Genomic DNA, 17492 nt, shown 5'->3' on the forward strand with positions numbered 1-17492 from the left:
GATTTAAGCTTGAGGGGATAGATCCATGTATATCTGCTATAATCATCAACAAAGCTAATATAGTATTTATATCCATTCCTAGACAAAACTGGTGAAGGCCCCCAAAGATCTGTGTGTATAAGTTCCAGAACATGAGTAGTTTTTATCTCTGTAGTTGCAAAGTGTAATCTATGAGATTTTCCCAATTGGCATGCTTCACACACACTATGACTGGAATTTCTAAGTAACTTCAGAGAGACTTTAGCACAATTATAAGACTTCAGCAAGTGTATAAGAACATTCAAATTCGGATGACCAAACTTTCTATGCAACAAAGTTAATTAATCAACTGTTTGAGTACAATTTGATGAAACAGAATTGAAACAAGCCTTGGCAAAAGAATCACATTTATTTGAGGTCTGATTGTTTCTGTCAACAAAAGACAACATGGACAAAGGCTTATTTGAATGAACAACTGACATATATGACTCATGAGTTTGAGTATTAGGTGAGCTGGGTGAACTGGGTTTAATTTGCAGCTTGTAGAGTCCTTTCTCAGCAAGCCCCTGCAGAAGAACTTGCCCCTTCATTTTGTCCTTCACAAAACAAACATTACCACAAAATTCAACAGAGATGTTATTATCTGAGGTTAGTTTGGATATGCTTAAAAGATTTTTGGTTATAGAAGGCACAAACAACATATCTTTTAACAAAATACAGGTAGCTGTATGACCAAATCGAAGAGAAGCATTACCAACATGAGTGATAGGTAGGCCTTGACCATTTCCTATGATGAGTTGATCATTACCTTTGAATTCTTCTCTAATGTGCATATTGGCCATGTTGTTTGTGAGATGATGTGTAGCTCCACTATCCAAATACCAGCCTTCATCAGCAGGCCCTTCACAGTTGGCCATATATGCAGCTCTAGGGGAATATGAAGCATGAAAACTAGGCATATATACAGGAGACATTCCAGCAGAATATTCATCAAAATTAGGCATATAAGATGGCACGTAATTAGCTGATTCCAGATTAGTTATATAAGCAGACTTTGGAATTTTTCCTTTGTTATTGGCTCTAGATGAAGCTGGAACAAAATCTTCATTAAATCTATACCAACAAACATCAGCACTATGTCCAGGTTTAGAACAAATCTGACATATTATCATTTCTTCAGACATACTAGCAGCATTTTGATGCGTGTTTCCAGAAAAATTGGATGGCATAGTAGGAGACATGCCATTGAAGATTGGTTTTCCTTTCATTTGATACATGTTTTGGCCTCTGCCATAACCACTAAAACCAGAATATTCTCCATTGAAACCATTAAATCCAGAAAAATCTCTCGAAGGAAAACCTCTAACAGTACCAGATCCTCTCCCACCAAAATAATTTCCTTGAAAACCTCCTGTATAACCACCTCTTCTATAGTTTCCCCTTGTTTGTGCAAAATTAGCATTAAACATGCCTTGTGCCAAATTAGCATTGAAAACAGTTTTAGCATCTTGCTCTTGTTGCTCAATTCTAGATTCATGAGTGAGCAACAATGCATATGCATCATCAAAATCCATTTTACAAGCAGTGATAAAAGAAGCTATATCTATGAAGCCTGATCCGAGACCATTAAGAATGTGCATCAACAATTCTCTATCATTCAAAGGACTCCCAGCACAAGCAAGTTTATCAGCTAATGCTTTCATTTTCATGCAATAATCTTCAACATTCATTGAGTCTTTCTTTAAAGTGTTTATTTCATACTTGATCTGAAGTACCTTAGCTTCAGATTGTACTCCAAATTTTTTCTCAAGTGTTTTCCATACAGCATATGAACTATCAAGAGTAATAACGAGACCAAGTGTACCTTCACTTATTGAAGATAAGAGCCAGCCAAGAAGTGTTTGATCTTGTGATTTCCAGGTGATAAATTCTGGATTCTCAATCACTTGTGTAGATCCATCAGCTGTTCTTCGAGTGAGATACTGCTCTGGTTCAGATTTTGTTCCATTAATGAAACCTTCAAGCCTGTTGCCTCTTATGGAAGCTAATACTTGAGATCGCCAAATTAAGTAATTGGCTCGATCTAGCTTCACTGGATTGTTGAATGAAAAATTTGTTGAATTAGTGTTTGTGTTTATGATTGGATTATTGGAGCTAGTCATATTGATCTAGGCTCTGATACCATAAAGGAAAACCTTACTCTGTTTGGATGGAAAGAAAAATGTACAGAGAAAAGAAAATATCTCTTAACTGAATTTCATCAATATATTTTATTGTATCGAAAATAGAAAATACAATCAGTTTTTATATCAGCTCGTGAGCTTAACTAACTGCAGAACTAAAACAGAAACAACAGAATAAAAAATGCAGAGCACAATAGACAAGTGTCACTAGTGAGGCTGAGCTGTCAATGACCTGGCACACTCTCAATTACTCTGCTGACTTGGCCTCTTTGATCACTCTTTGCATTGACTGATCTTTGACTAAGAAGCTAAGATGTGCTTCCTTAATATACGGAGACAACTTCCAGCTTTCATTGGAAATCTTTCAGCTCTTCATGTAATGTTTGTTAGAGATTACCTAGGTAAAAATCAGTTCTCCATGGTTACTCCTTCAATTTATAATATCTCTTCCCCAGAGAAGATTTATCTCACGCTCAATAGATTCAGTGGAAGGTTACTGTTTGACATTGGTTTCAATCTTCCAAACCTTAGAGAGTTTAGTATTGTTGCAAACAATTTTTTTCGGCTCTTTCCCTGATTCTTTGTCCAACACTTCAAATTGCAGAGCTTTTTAACCCTTCCGCCAATCAACTCAAAGGGAAGTGTCGATTAATTTTAGCTGCCTTACGAATCTATCACTTCTAAGTTTATGGGCGGCAATAATTTGGGATCTGAGGTAGACAATGATCTTGATTTTGTTAACCTTCTTACAGACTGTAGCAAATTTGAAACTCTCATTTTATACGGCAATCAATTTGGAGGGCCGCCGCCCCATTCCATAGTAAACATCTCAACCACAATGATCTCAATCAAAATAAAAAGAACCGTTCCTCCTGAGACAGGAAATCTTGTCAATCTGACGGTATTTACAATAGAGTCCAACCAGTTTGTTGGCATTGGCTGTCGACGATGGTATTTTGCTACAACAAATTTTTGATATAACAACATTTTCGCTTATACTCGATCTCCCAGGAAACCTTTTTAAGGGCACTCTTGCTTTAGAAGTGGGTAACTTGAATAATCTTGTTGAGTTGTATATTTTTAGATATCAGTTTTCTGATGAGATTCTTAAGACTTTAAGCACTTGTACAAAGTTCATAATATTTTTGATATCCATGATAATTCTTTCAGAGAAACCATTCCACTTTTTTTGAGTTCCTTAAAAAGCATCAAATGGTTGGATCTGTCAAGTAACAATTTGTCTGGTTAGATTCCAAAATATTTTTCGAGAATTTATCTTTCTTGGAATATTTGAATCTTTCTCACAATCATATTGAGGGTGAGGTACCAATAAAAGGAGCTTCTGGACAATAAAATAAGAATTTCACTCTTTGGGAGTGAGAAGTTGTATGGGGGTTCAGATGAGTTGCTTTTACCATCTTGACAGTCTAAAGGATCAAGAAAAGCAGAAATCTTATCCATATGCCATATTATTGTTTATGTTCAAAAAAGGAGGTCTGCACATTAATCTTTTGATACGTTGCCGATGGAGCAAGAGTTTCCAATGGTTTCTTATGTAGAGCTGAGTGAAGATAACTGGTGACATTTCATCGTCAAACATAATTGGTTAGGGAAACTTTGGATTTGTATGCTTCTGGTATTTGCTCACTCCACCATATAGACTGAAAGGAAGTCGACCACTTTCATTGGGTTTCAATCTTCCAAAGGTGAGAACATTTTCAATTAATGGCAACCGTTTTACGGGCTTTCTTCCTGACTGGATTTCTTGTTCTTCAATCTTGGAAGGCTTGATGTTGCTGGAAACCATTTAAGTGGGAAAGTTTCTCTTGATTGAATATGGCAATAGAGTACATTTTTTTTTTTTTGGTGTTAAAATAAGGGACAAACTAAAAAATAAAAGAAACACACTCATTTTATCATATTATAAATTAAATTTTGTGTTTTTTATTTTTTAATTTATTTTTTACTTTATTAAAGTCAGAGATTCTAATTTAGATGCAAATAATTTAATATCTTTATCACTACTATCAATTACCAATCGTTCAAGGTGATCTGAAATCCAACAACGTTTTCCTAGATCAGGACATGGTTGTCTATGAGAGTAATTTTGGATTTGCAAGATTTTCTATCAAATAGTCCACTAAATCAAGCTCAGTTGGAATAAAAGGCTCTGTAGACTATCTAGCTCCAACTAAATGTATGTTTTTTATATACTTTGATATTCTGATTTTATTCTTTGTTAATTCGTGTACTGCATGTTAGAACTCATTTATATGTTAACTGACACATTAGTGCATCAACATGTTTCTTTTAGAGTATGGCATGGATGGCGATGTGTCAATGGCATTGGCAGGAGATGTATAAAGCCTTGCAATTCTTTTGCTAGAAAATGTTCGCCAGAAAGCGGCCCACAGATAGCGCGTTCAGCGATGACTTGAGTCTCCACGAATTTGCTCAAATGGCTTTGCCAGAACTAGTGATGAAAATTGTTGAGACTTTTCTTGGCAATAATGTTTTTGATATAACAGAGATGTCAAATCAAGTCTCCACTGTTAAATGATAAATGCATGAAGGGTTATGCTTAGACATTTTACATAACTACTCGTGCATCAGAAAATTTCGAACACGATCCATATTCTATGTTCCTCTGATAAATGGGAATAAACCAGAAGTTCCGCAATTCATTGCTCCTTTTTCCAAGTCTCGAGTCAAGTCATCTTCTATGCGAAGACAAATTCACCACCATCACGAAATTAAATCATATATATTGTTCACAAATATTTTCAGAGAACATGAGATCATAAAAAGGAAATGACTGCGGAAGCTCATGGCTTCTAGGCAATATACCTATCATTTTTCTTCGATACTAATGATAACACACCATTCTAAAAGTTTAGACTAACGAATTGCCCTATCGAATTGAATGAAGATCCACCTTCCATCAGAGACTTCCTGCTGATCTCGGCCATTTCCTTCCCTTTCTTCCTTATCTTGCTCTCACCATCCATTAGGCATCTTACCGCGCTCTCTATATCACAAGCCATCACGAGATCACTACCAACCCTGTAATCCAATCTCAAATCCAGCGCTAATCCCTGTTCCTTCACCATCCTAAATGCGTTAAGCTGCTGTTCTGCATAAATAGGCCATGTTGCAATTGGCACACCATACCACAAGCTCTCCAGGATCGAGTTCCATCCACAGTGAGATACAAAACCTCCAATTGCTTTGTGGGCTAAAATCTCCACCTGTGGGACCCACCCACAGATCATTCCTCTTCCCTTGATCCTTTCCAAGAATCCTTCAGGAAATACACCATTATTTGTGACATATCTATGTGCAGAAGCTTCATCTTTTGGGCACGAAACTCGCAGAGACCACAAGAAATTGTACCCACTTCTCTCCAGCCCGATAGCTATCTCTTTCACTTGTGCCACATCAAAGCTCCCAGAGCTTCCAAAACAGAGAAACACTACAGAAGATTCAGCCAGATCATCAAGCCATTGGAAGATCTTTTGGTACTGAGCCTCATCTAAATCAGGGTTAGGCTGACTTTTAAGGTGAAGTACCGGCCCAACTGTGTATAAGGGAGGATTTAGATCACCCGAAAATGCGTTGACAGCATATGGTTCTAACTCATGAAATGTATTTACAATTATACCATCGACATCTTTGAATCTTTGAGCAAGCTTCACCAAAGTGGCATGACCCCCATCCTTATTAAACAAACAAGAAGGCAAAACACATACGGGAACTGGGCTGGTAATACCTGGGATCAACAACTCATGATCTGAAGATTCAAACACAGTGCTAATCCTATCCTGACGAGTCGGTAAATACAGCATGAGACCCAAGAATCCCAAATTAGAGGTTAAAAATATGTACGAAGGTAGACTCAACTCCTTAGCAATGTCAACCATGGACACACAAAAGAAATCGAGAACTAACCCGGTAACTTGGAGGGAGCCTGAGTTAGCGCGGGATGATACAATATTTTTAACATTGGGCAAGTGACTTTCCACAACCAGTGAGAGGAAGTATTCTGGGGATTTCTTCAAAACGTCTGGAAGAGGCGGATCTACAGGAGGGAGGTCAATGATACAGATTCTTGGTTGTGAATCTGTTAGTGATTTGGCGTATGCATCAACCCAAGGAGCGACCGCTAGCTTCATAGACAGGAGAGTGACTGAAATTCGATCATCCCGATCGGTTAAATGCTTTGCAAACTCAAGGGTTGACACAAGGTGACCAATTCCTGGTGATGGAACGAATATGAGCTCTGCTTTCTTCATCTCAGATTTTCAAACTTTTCCTTCTTGATCCACCAATTCTGCTTGTATATATATCCTTATCTAGTGTTGTGCTTCTTCGTCCACAAGCTCAAAAGCAAGAAATAGAAAAGTCACCTAGGAATGGTTGGTGCTTTATCCACCACTGAGGTACAGCAAATCTCTAACTTCAAGCAACACATACAATAATCACTGAGGGGCCCTTTAAAATTGATAGGCTAAACCGAGTAAGCTCAAATTGAGACATGAGCCCACAAAAAAAGGAATAATTTTTAACGAAGGCTCATACTTTTTTTACACTAAATTTAAGAACTTGAAAATTTCACAAACCAATCACCATTTGCTATCATATTCAACGACTTCGGATTCTGTCACCGACCGCGAGTGTTGAACAATCGCCCGACCAATCGAATTGATCCGCTCCCCCTTCTCCTTCTCAGTATCCGCCACAGAGTACATCGTGTATTCCCCCTGGAGAGCTCGAAGGCGAAGGGTTTGTTTAGAACGTCCTCGGCGCATTTGACAGTGAGGCAAGTGCCCACAGGGATGAAGCCGCGAGGAGTGGAGCCGCGGGTGATGTTGTGGGAGTCTTTAAACCATAAGTGCTCGCCTTGTTTTAGATGAACCAACGGCGGAGCCAGGTTTTGATGTAGTCGCCTTGCTTTGTTAGCCGGCCCGATCTCTCCGGGTTGGGACCAGAACTCTATTCCTTTGTAATCTACCGGGTTCGGGTCCTGACCCGATGATGCCCGCCAGACATTCTCCATTGAAGTTGAAGCACTTTCTACTCAGCTGGCAGTTATCTTTTCCCTTGTGCGTGCATGTGTCACAAAAAGGTGTGAAAGCTTGCCCAGGCCATGGACCTAGAAGTTAAAACCAACTCCAAGGACACACAATGAAAAATTACAATCTAGTTACGAACTAAACAATGATCCTCTCCTAGTCTACGCAAGCATTTATCTGAATGCATGTCATTTATCTGAACGCATGTCAAGTTTGGGACACAGCGCATAAGTTAGTCATGTTTGCTAGCATGATAGATCATTCGCTAGCATCATAAGTATACGTGGAAGCTACAAAGATTGAGCAATGCGCACAGGCCAGCTTTCATTTTTAAAGGCAGACGATTTTATTTCATAGGTTTCCCTTGATAAATTGCAGTTGAGCATTTTTCTTCATATTATCAGATACATTGTGTACAAGCATTTGTTAAGATCAATGTTTGAGCTCCTTTGCTATTTCACCAACATACTTACCCTGGTGAAACGCCTGTTCGAGTTCTAACTCTGCGGGTTGGCGGGAACCATCTGCTGCAAATCTTCCTGCGCCATAAGAAGAGCCACCCTTCACCTCATCCATCTTAAACATGCCGCGGCCAAAGTTGTAACCAAGTGGAAGAAACAGCATACCATAATGTGCTAGTTGTGTTACAGCAGTCAATCTGTAAAATAATTTGAAGAGCAAACAATCATATACCACATTTTCTTTACAAAGTCGGATTAAAGAAGACATGCAGTGCATGAAGACAACAAATTATGAGGAACGAAAAACATACCAACAGCAATAAACAACAGAGGTCCTTCAACATATGACACTGGTGATGCTCTCCAAGATCAAATTATAAGATTGAATGGCAGTCAATCAATAGAGAATATCTAAGAATTTAGAAGAATAATAAATCAAGAAAACACTTGTGTGAAGTTTTAACTGTACCTTGGGTGCTCCACTAGCGGTCCCAACAAGTAGTGCTTCACGCAACGCATCCCAACTAGTTAAATTATCGAGCAACTCTTCAGTAACCTGCAAAAATAAACGGATGTTGTCCGCTTGCTGATTTAGCAATTCTCCAAACATCACATGAGTTTTATTCTTATTCACGAGTTCATAATATTGTCTTCGAATTTCTAGCTTTTCTAGTCCCCTATAATTGTCAAGAAACCAAATTCGTCTTTTTTCATTTGTCTGTGAATAAAAGTTTTTTTTCTCAAATATTCTTTATTGATTTCAAAAATTTTCTCTAAAACAAATAATTCATTATGATCGGTTATAGATGAATGTGTAGGTGACATTCTCGGAGACTTCATTTGTGTACTTTCACTTCGGACATATTCAGGTTCGTTAACAGGATAATATGGAGTTGATATGTTTGAAGAAATTGTCATTGTCTACCTAGCTAAGATCAATTCTTATTGGAGGCCTAAGAAATGAAAAACTGGAGGCTCTAGTTGGTTCTCTTGAGGATTATCCAAATTTCAGCCCGGAGGATCCTAAGTTCAAGTTTGAGATTCTCTGTCTGGCAAATGGTGTTGTTACACTACCATCAGCTTTTGTTTCTATTTCTTTTAGTTATGTGTTTTGTACTATTTTAAATTGTATATTTTTTTGTATTATCTATTTTTCAGTGAGTGTAATTTGATCTCATTTAATAGATTTTGAAATAGTTACATTTGCTTTGTGGAGATCAGTTTGTAATATAAAGTTTTTTCTTTTGGGATCTGTTTTAAATCTTTTGTGTTGAAAGCAGAGAACATTGCTTTGTAGTGAATTCTATGTATTAAAGTTACAGGAAGTGTTCCTGGTATGATTTTATAATTGTGTTTTAATATTCAAAGTTAAGACATCCAATATATTTTTCTCATTTAATGAAACTGTAAAACTTGGATAACAATCAAAATATTGGTCCATTGCCAAGACTTGTTTATCTCAATGGTTTAAATCCAATTTGGACTAATCCAACTTCACTTTTTTATCTCAACAGTTCTTTCTTCAGTTTTGAAAATATTATCAGATTTAAGAAATTTAATCTACAACTATATTTTTAGATTTTGTTTGCTGGAATTATTGGAACTGACCATGTATCCCAATTGCCTAAAGCAAAAGTATTGGCATAATTTTGGTCATTTTCTTCAGGAAATTTGATTTCTTCTTGGTTCACGATTCCGTCTCCAGTACGAGAACCGAAGGCAGACATTGATCTAGATAAATAGTTCATTATTAAAACATTTTTCTTTTATTTTCCACCTATTACGGTTGCTGACGAACAGTCTTACGACGCCATACTTGTCTTAAAATGCCGGGACCATAACCGCAATGGTTTAGCGTCAGATAAAATTAAATATTTTTCAAATAAACTCATGTAAGTACATCTCTACTCCCCTCTGGCTCTGATACCAAACAGATGGGATCAAGTACACCAAATTAAAAGCTGATTTTTTAATAAGTTTCGCTTATTTCCGTTTTGAGTCTATTTTGTAGGCTTATTCTTTTAGAAATATGAAGCAGATCTTCAAAAGGTCTATCATATGACTCAAAACAAAATTATTCAGCTATTAAAAAAAGAGATTTTGTCCATCGGCTTGTGCACTATAAACTTTTAAAGTGGTTTATTAAATAAATAAAAATTATCATTGTACCACTTTTATTTTGTCTTATGTTCATCCAACCACTACAAAATTCTAACATGTACTTTGCACCACCTTTCTTTTTACATTTGTATCAACTAGCCACTTTTGCATTAATACTATTAACTAATTTTAATAAAATAATAATTTTACCCCCAAATAAATTAAAAGACTATTTTATTTTATAAAAACTTTAAAAATATATATATAATGATAAAAATATTCCTAAATTTAATAAAAATAAATCCCAAAATTAGAAATTTTATTTTTAATAAAAATTATTTTAATAAAAATTATAATTATAAAAATAATTGTAAAATTTTGGGATTTAATAAAAATTCCCTAAATTATTAAAATTTTAGGATTTATTCTTTTAAGAAATAAATTCAGTTATTTTAATAAAATTTTACAAAATTATAATTTTTAATAAATAAATTCATTTATTTTATTAAAATTTTGTAAAATTATAATTTTTAATAAAAATAATTATTAAAATTTTGTAAAATCTAAATTTAGTAAAAATCAGTTGAGCACCTCTATTTGAGATTTATTTTTTATTAAATTTAGGGATATTTTTATGATTATAATTTTTAATTTTAAAAATTTTATAAGATAAAATAATTTTTTAATTTATTTGGGGGTAAAATTGTCATTTTAATAAAATTATTTAATAGTGTAAAGTGGGTAGTTGATACAAATGTGAAAAAAAATATGATGCAAAGTACGTGTTAGAATTTTGTAGTGGTTGGATGAATATAAGACAAAATAAAGGTGGTGTAATGATAATTTCCCAATAAAAAATTTCTTGCATGTGTTAATTGAAAATTTGCAAAAGCCTTCCTACTGTCTCTAAAAGTGGGGGTGGACAGAATCAATTGGACCTCAAAACAATACGATTCGATTCAGTTTTTTTGGTTTCAGTTTGGTGTTCTATAACTAAAAAAAAAAAGAAATGGATTAATACGAAATTGAATCAGATGGTTCGGTCCAATTTTTGGATCAAAATACATCTGTTGTATTACAACCAATTAATACATGTATGACATATGTAATTGAGTTTAATACAACCACCATTTGCATAATAATTTAAAAAATAAATACACATATATCATGACATTATTTACTTGTTGTATGGGTGACATGGTACAACAGTTGTATTCAAGAATTTCTCCAAAATTAGAAAATTGGTACCGAACCAAATTCAATGGCATTTCTATAATTGTAAATCTGTATGTATGTATGTATGTATTTATGTATGTATGTGCGTGTATATATATTTTAACACATATGTTGGCGACTTGGCGTAACAATTTAATTTAAGGTATAAAAGCAAAAATAAAAATCAATTTCAACCAATGGGCCTTTGGTCCAATGGGAGAAGCCTTGCACTTACAATGTTGAGTGCAAGGGTTCGAGCCTCCATAAGAGCATTATGGAGGTTAGTTTCAGTTCTTCCTCAATTATTAATTAATTGAGTGGAGACAGTCTCTCCCTTACGAAATGTGAGTGGAGCAGGCACCCCTCGAATATTAGAGAGGGTTTAAAATATCTGGGCATATACTTCAGTGTGTCAATGTATGGTGGTGGTCCCAGTTATATAGTATGATTGTAAATATTAATTGTAATATATGATGGTCCCAGTTATATAGTATGATTGTAAATATTAATTGTAATGAGCAGGCACCCCTCGAATATTAGAGAGGGTTTAAAATATCTGGGCATATACTTCAGTGTGTCAATGTATGGTGGTGGTCCCAGTTATATAGTATGATTGTAAATATTAATTGTAATGTATGATGGTCCCAGTTATATAGTATGATTGTAAATATTAATTGTAATGAGCAGGCACCCCTCGAATATTAGAGAGGGTTTAAAATATCTGGGCATATACTTCAGTGTGTCAATGTATGGTGGTGGTCCCAGTTATATAGTATGATTGTAAATATTAATTGTAATGTATGATGGTCCCAGTTATATAGTATGATTGTAAATATTAATTGTAATGTATGATGTAATGTCAGTAATATCTTTGTATATCAGACTTCAAAAAAAAAAAAATCAATTTCAATTCCTAACTGCTAACTTTCAAATCTAACCCTCCAGCAGCAATCTCTCTCAGGCCTCGCAAACAACAATTTCTCTCTCCGACGGCCTGAACTGTCACAGACTCATCCCTCCCGCACGGTCATCACTCACGGTCTCACTCTCACTGTCAGCTGCCACTAGCGCCCGTCACTCACGAGTCAGCTGCGGCTTGTCTGCTGTCATCTTTGCTAACACCCATCACTTACGAGTCAGTCACCGCTCGTCTGCCTCATCTTTGCCAGCCACCACTGGTAATCTCATTCACCTCGCCAGCCATTGCAGCCTCTCTCCGTCATTGCTGTTGCATCGATAAAGGTAATAATTCTATGATCTTTTTTTTTTCTTTATTTATTTATCTCACTTAGGATTTTGTTGTGTTTGTGTGTGATGTGTGGTGAGGTTAAACTAAAATGCTCCGATTGTAACAGATAGAACCGTAGAAATAGAAATATAAGAAAGAAGACGAAGCATAAACAAGCAAATGATCTGCGCAATATAGATGGGCAGAACCAGAATAGACCCAAAAAAATTTGTTCGGTTCGTTTTTTTAAGTTCTGGTTTGGTATTTTATAACTAAAAAAACCGAATAGGTTAATGTCGAAAATGAACTGATCAGAGGAGGATGCCATTAAGAATCTGGCTGTTTGGGCTACGCTAAACATCCCTATTGAATAATTTGATTAACTTTTCTTGGAGAGGCTTGAAAGCAAAATCGGACGGATTGTCAAAGTTGACAAGACTACTTCTTGGCTGAAAGAGGGATTGAAGTGGATCTAAGGAAGTCATTACTTTTGAAGAATTGAGAACAAAAAGATAGACCTCATTTGCTTTAAGTGTGGGTTTTATGGACATAGAGTGGAGCCATGTGAGGTGGGCAGACCAGCTAAAGTCGAACCGATTTGAACCGGTGTCCCCCACTACTGTAAAGGGAATTTCTCTAAGGGAGATAAAAATGACACCTAAATCCTAAAAGAAGAAAATCACTAAAAAAAAAAAAATCAAAAGCAGTTTATTCTAAATCTTCTAGTACTCAAAAATCATGGTATAAAATTATTTGTGAAGATGAAAAAGCTCATCAAGCTCAAAGAGAAGGCTACAAATAGTTCTTCTCCAAAAGATTTGTCAAAAGAGAAACTTATCCAATTATGGATTTTATCACTCGGAAAAATTCCCATGAAGTAACTCTTGCTATATCTCAGGCCAAACCAGAGCCAGAAGTAATTCCGCAATAAATTTTGAAATCATCAGTAAAGATAGCTCTTTCTTTGAACAAAAATAAAAAGGTTGTTCTTTGATACTTCTCAAAAGCTATTTTCAAGATTAAAATATATTGAAAAACCTTTAAAATAAAAAAATTTTGTTTTGGAAGATAGTAAAAAATCGTCCTACATAGGCAACCACCTACTTGCTCCCTATGCTGCCTCAAATGAGTAGTTAAAACTAGTTTCACATTGCAACTGTCAGCGTCTTCCTTTCCTTTCACTTCGCATTGCCTATCCATAAACCTGTCCATGTCCTTCTTGTGAAGACAAGTAATTTAGACCAACATGTAATTGAGAAAAGTTTCTAGGTCGTTGTGCAGAATTCGTTTTACAGATAAATTTGCTAACGTGGCCAAAAGCGGTTAAGGGTTATTAGCTGCTTGCAGAAATTTTCAGAAACACCAGCATAAAGAGGCTGTTGTACAACATCTGATGCATGGGCTTTTTCTAATTCATTTTTTAACCAAAATGTGTGATTCTTAATTCTGAGTAAAGCTTTTAATCTTCTCTGGAAAAAGATGACTGTTTTTGGGGAGCTTTAGTAATGAAAGCACGTTAGTTTTTCCTTCAAATATTAAAGCTTGATTGTTGTGGTATTTTCTGATTTCGTTGATTTTGTTGATTTGTTCTCTATTCATGCTTTGAATTGGAGTTTCTTGGAATAATTTGTCTCAAAGTACAAAAAATGGTGTTAGAGCATTAGTTGGTTCTCAACCATGTCACTTCTAAAACTAGAAATTGAGAAATTCACCATTGGTGGTGATTTTTCACTTTGGAAAATGAAGATGAGGACTCTTTTTTCATCAGGATCTTGAATCTATTCTAGAAGAAAAAGATTCTAGGAAATATCAGGTTCCGTCTCTAATGACAAGAAAAGACAGATCTTAAACAAAGCTCATAGCAACTTGATTTTGAGTTTAATGACTCAATCTCAAGGGAGATTTTAGGTGAAAAAATAGCTCCAGGTGTTTGAAATAAATTGAAGGAAATAAAATAGAGGCTTTGTGAATGAAGAAGTCACGTGCTCACAAAATGTTCTTAAAAAAAGATTGTATACTTTTCAATGAAAAAATGGTTGTCAACACAAGAGCATATTGATATTTTCAATAAGACCATTCTTGATCTTAAGGAGGTTGAAAATATCAAGATTGTGATGAAGATAAGACTTTTCTCTTACTGAGTTCATTGCCAAAGTCCTACGAGGACTTTGTTGATACCATGTTATATGGTTGAACAACTCTTACATTAGAAGATGTGAAGGCTTCCCTATGCTCAAAAGAAATTTAAAAGCATTCAAAGGACTTGGATATAAATATAAGTGAGGTTTGATGGCAAAGGTTAAAAAAAAAAAGAAACCTAGGAAGAAAAAGAAGAACAAGAATTAGTATATATAAAAAAAAAAGATGAGTCTGACAAGGAAAAGATAAAGAGAATAAATTGTTTCTATTGCAAGAAATCTAGTCATTAGATTACGAGTTGTGCTAAGAAAATAGAGATAATAAGAAGAAATCAAATGATCATGTTGTGGCCCAGATGACTCTTTTGATTAAGGCTATCATAGTGTTGATTTGCTATATGCATCAAATGAAAAGATTAGATGTCAGTCGGTTCTTGACTCTAGATGCTTTTTACATATAAGTCCAGATAAGAGTCCTTTTCATGATTATGAATCTATTGATGGTGGTCGAGTCTTGATTGGTAATTATAATGCTTATTAGATTGTTGGTATGGGTTTTGTCAAAATCAGAATATATAATGGAACCACAAAGATACTAGAGCATATAAGGTGTGTGCCTTGACTACAGAAGAATCTGATTTCTTTAGGCATGCTAGATAGATCAGGTTACTTCTTTAAATCAAACTATGATGGTTTAAAGATAATGAAAAAGGTGTCAAGAAGAATAGACTCTGTTTGTTGGAAAACTCATTTGTGCATGTGTTATCCGTTTAGCACATAAAAACTTATATTGATAGAGCTAAGTTGTGGTATCTAAAACTTGGCACATGAGTGCTAAAGGTTTGCAAGAATTGAGTAAACATGGGTTATTGTGTGGTGATGACATTAAAGAACTGGATTTCTATGAAAATTACATCTTTGGGACGGGATACAGGGTAAAGTTTGTAAACTAAGTGCATAAATCTAAGAATGTATTGGATTATATACATTTTGACTTGTGGGGGCCTGCTCAAATTCCATCTTTAAGTGGTGGAGAGTACTTCATAACATTAATATAAGCCTACTCTGGGAAAGTATCACTGTATGTTCAAAACAAAGGATCATCCTCTTAAAAATTTCAAAATTTGGAAAGCTCTTGTTAAAAATTAGATGGTATGAAGGTAAATGCATTAAGAACTGATAATGGACTTGAATTTTACAATAAAGAGTTTGAAGAATATTGTCAGAGGTGTGAGTTATTAGAAATAAGATTGTTAAATTCACTGTTGAGTTATTAGAAATAAGATTGTTAAATTCACTGTTCAACAAAATGGCTTGACTGAGAGAATGAACATGATCCGTATTGACAAAAGAAGATATTAGCTAATAAACTCTAAGTTACGAAGAAGCTTTTGGGTAGATGTTATTACCACAACTTGTTACTTGGTCAACAGAAGCCCTTCTTCAGCTCTAAAGTTCAAAACACTAGAAGAATTTTGGACCGGTGTGCTGCAAGTTACATGCATCTTAAAATATTTGATGTCCAGCATATGTCCATATTAAGAAAGACAAGCTTGATGCAAGGGCTTTAAAGGTGTACTTGTGGAGTATCTAGAGAGAGTTAAGGGCATAAGGTCTAATGTGAACTGCTCACAAGTGTATTATTAGTAGGATGTAGTGTTTCATGAGGAAACGCTGATCAAGAAGCCTAACATTGCAACCTTTGATACTAATTCCTATATTGATGAATTTAGAAGAAGATACCAACTGTGAAATGTCCTAAAGTTGAGGTAGAGTCATCTAGTAGTAGTAAAAATAAAATAAAAGATGACGATTTTGGAGAATCTCTCAAGGAAGATTGGAAATAGATGAATCAAGAATACTTATCCTTGACTTACAAGACTACCAATTAGCAAGAGATAAAATCAAAAGGGATATCAAACCACCTGACCTAGAATAATTGCATATGTACTCATCAATGTAAAAGATATAGTTGTTGAAGAGTCTAGAAACTATTTAACAACATTGAAAAGCAGTGATAGTGGCAAATAGGTCAAAGACATGACTGAAGAAATGGATTCCTTAATTAGAAATCATACTTGGACTCTTGTTCCAAATCCAAAAACAGAAGACTAGTTAGTTGTAGATGGATTTTTTTTTTTTAAAACAAAGGAGTCCAAGTGCTAAAGGTTCAAGATTCAAGGCAAGTTAATTTATATGGGATTTGTAGAAGAGAATGTGTAGATTTTAATAAGGTTTTCTCTCCTCTAGTTAAACACAATCTATAAGGATATTGCTAACTATGATAGCATTACTTAATTTAGAGCTTGACCAAATAGATGTAAAGACTGCTTTTTATATGAAAAGCTTGAATAGAATATACTGATGACATAGCTTGAAAGATTTGAAGTTAAAGGGAAATAAGATTGTGTTTGTCTTCTAAACAAATCTCTTTATGGCCTTACGTAGTTCTAAAGGCTATGGTATAAGAGATTTAATGAGTTTATGGCCTCAAATGACTATTTTAAAAGTAAATCTAATAGTTTTATCTATTTTGGAGGCTTTAATTTAGGTAAAGTAGTTTATTTTCTACTATATATCGATGATATATTGATTACCAATACAAACAAAGGTGAGATTAGGAAGGTTAAAGGTCTATTAAGCGGAGAATTCAAAATAAAGGATCTTGGTTCTGTTAAAAGAATACTTGGCATGGAATTATCATATATAGAAGTGTTGGAACTTTTTTTATAAGTCAACAAAAGTACATATAAAAAGATTCTTGATACGTTTGATATGTTGAATTGTAAACTGTTCAGACTCTTCTAGGCCATCAGTTTAAACTCTCTAAAGTACGAATACCAGTGACACGACAAGATAAGTTCTTAACGTCTGAGATACCATACGCTCAAGCAGTTGGAAGTCTTATGTATGCAAAAGCGTGTACAAGGCTAATATTGCTTATGTATTCAGTATTGTTTGTACATTTATAAGTGATCCTGGTAAGGTGCTTTGGGATGCCATAGAGTCGATTATGAGATACCTTAAAGGCACTGTAATCATGGTTTGATGTGTTGAAGAGCTACACAGGATGAAAATAAAGTTGTAGGATATATTGACTTTGATTTTACTAGAGA

At 34.9% G+C, this 17492-nt stretch overlaps 1 protein-coding gene and 1 pseudogene across 1 annotated transcript; both read right to left on the minus strand.

The window, feature by feature from the left end:
* Nucleotides 1-4907: 4907 nt before the first annotated feature.
* On the minus strand, nucleotides 4908-6602 carry LOC102631377 (UDP-glycosyltransferase 71K1-like). The gene has a single exon (XM_006480553.4). It carries the CDS (start codon nucleotides 6452-6454, stop codon nucleotides 5048-5050), a length of 1407 nt encoding a protein of 468 aa, XP_006480616.1. The 5' UTR covers nucleotides 6455-6602; the 3' UTR covers nucleotides 4908-5047.
* Nucleotides 6603-6768: 166 nt separating this feature from the next.
* On the minus strand, nucleotides 6769-7829 carry LOC102624615 (pleckstrin homology domain-containing protein 1-like; annotated as a pseudogene).
* Between the last annotated feature and the right edge of the window lie 9663 nt (nucleotides 7830-17492).

This window comes from Citrus sinensis, chromosome 6 (assembly GCF_022201045.2).
Source record: "Citrus sinensis cultivar Valencia sweet orange chromosome 6, DVS_A1.0, whole genome shotgun sequence".
NCBI lineage: Eukaryota > Viridiplantae > Streptophyta > Magnoliopsida > Sapindales > Rutaceae > Citrus > Citrus sinensis.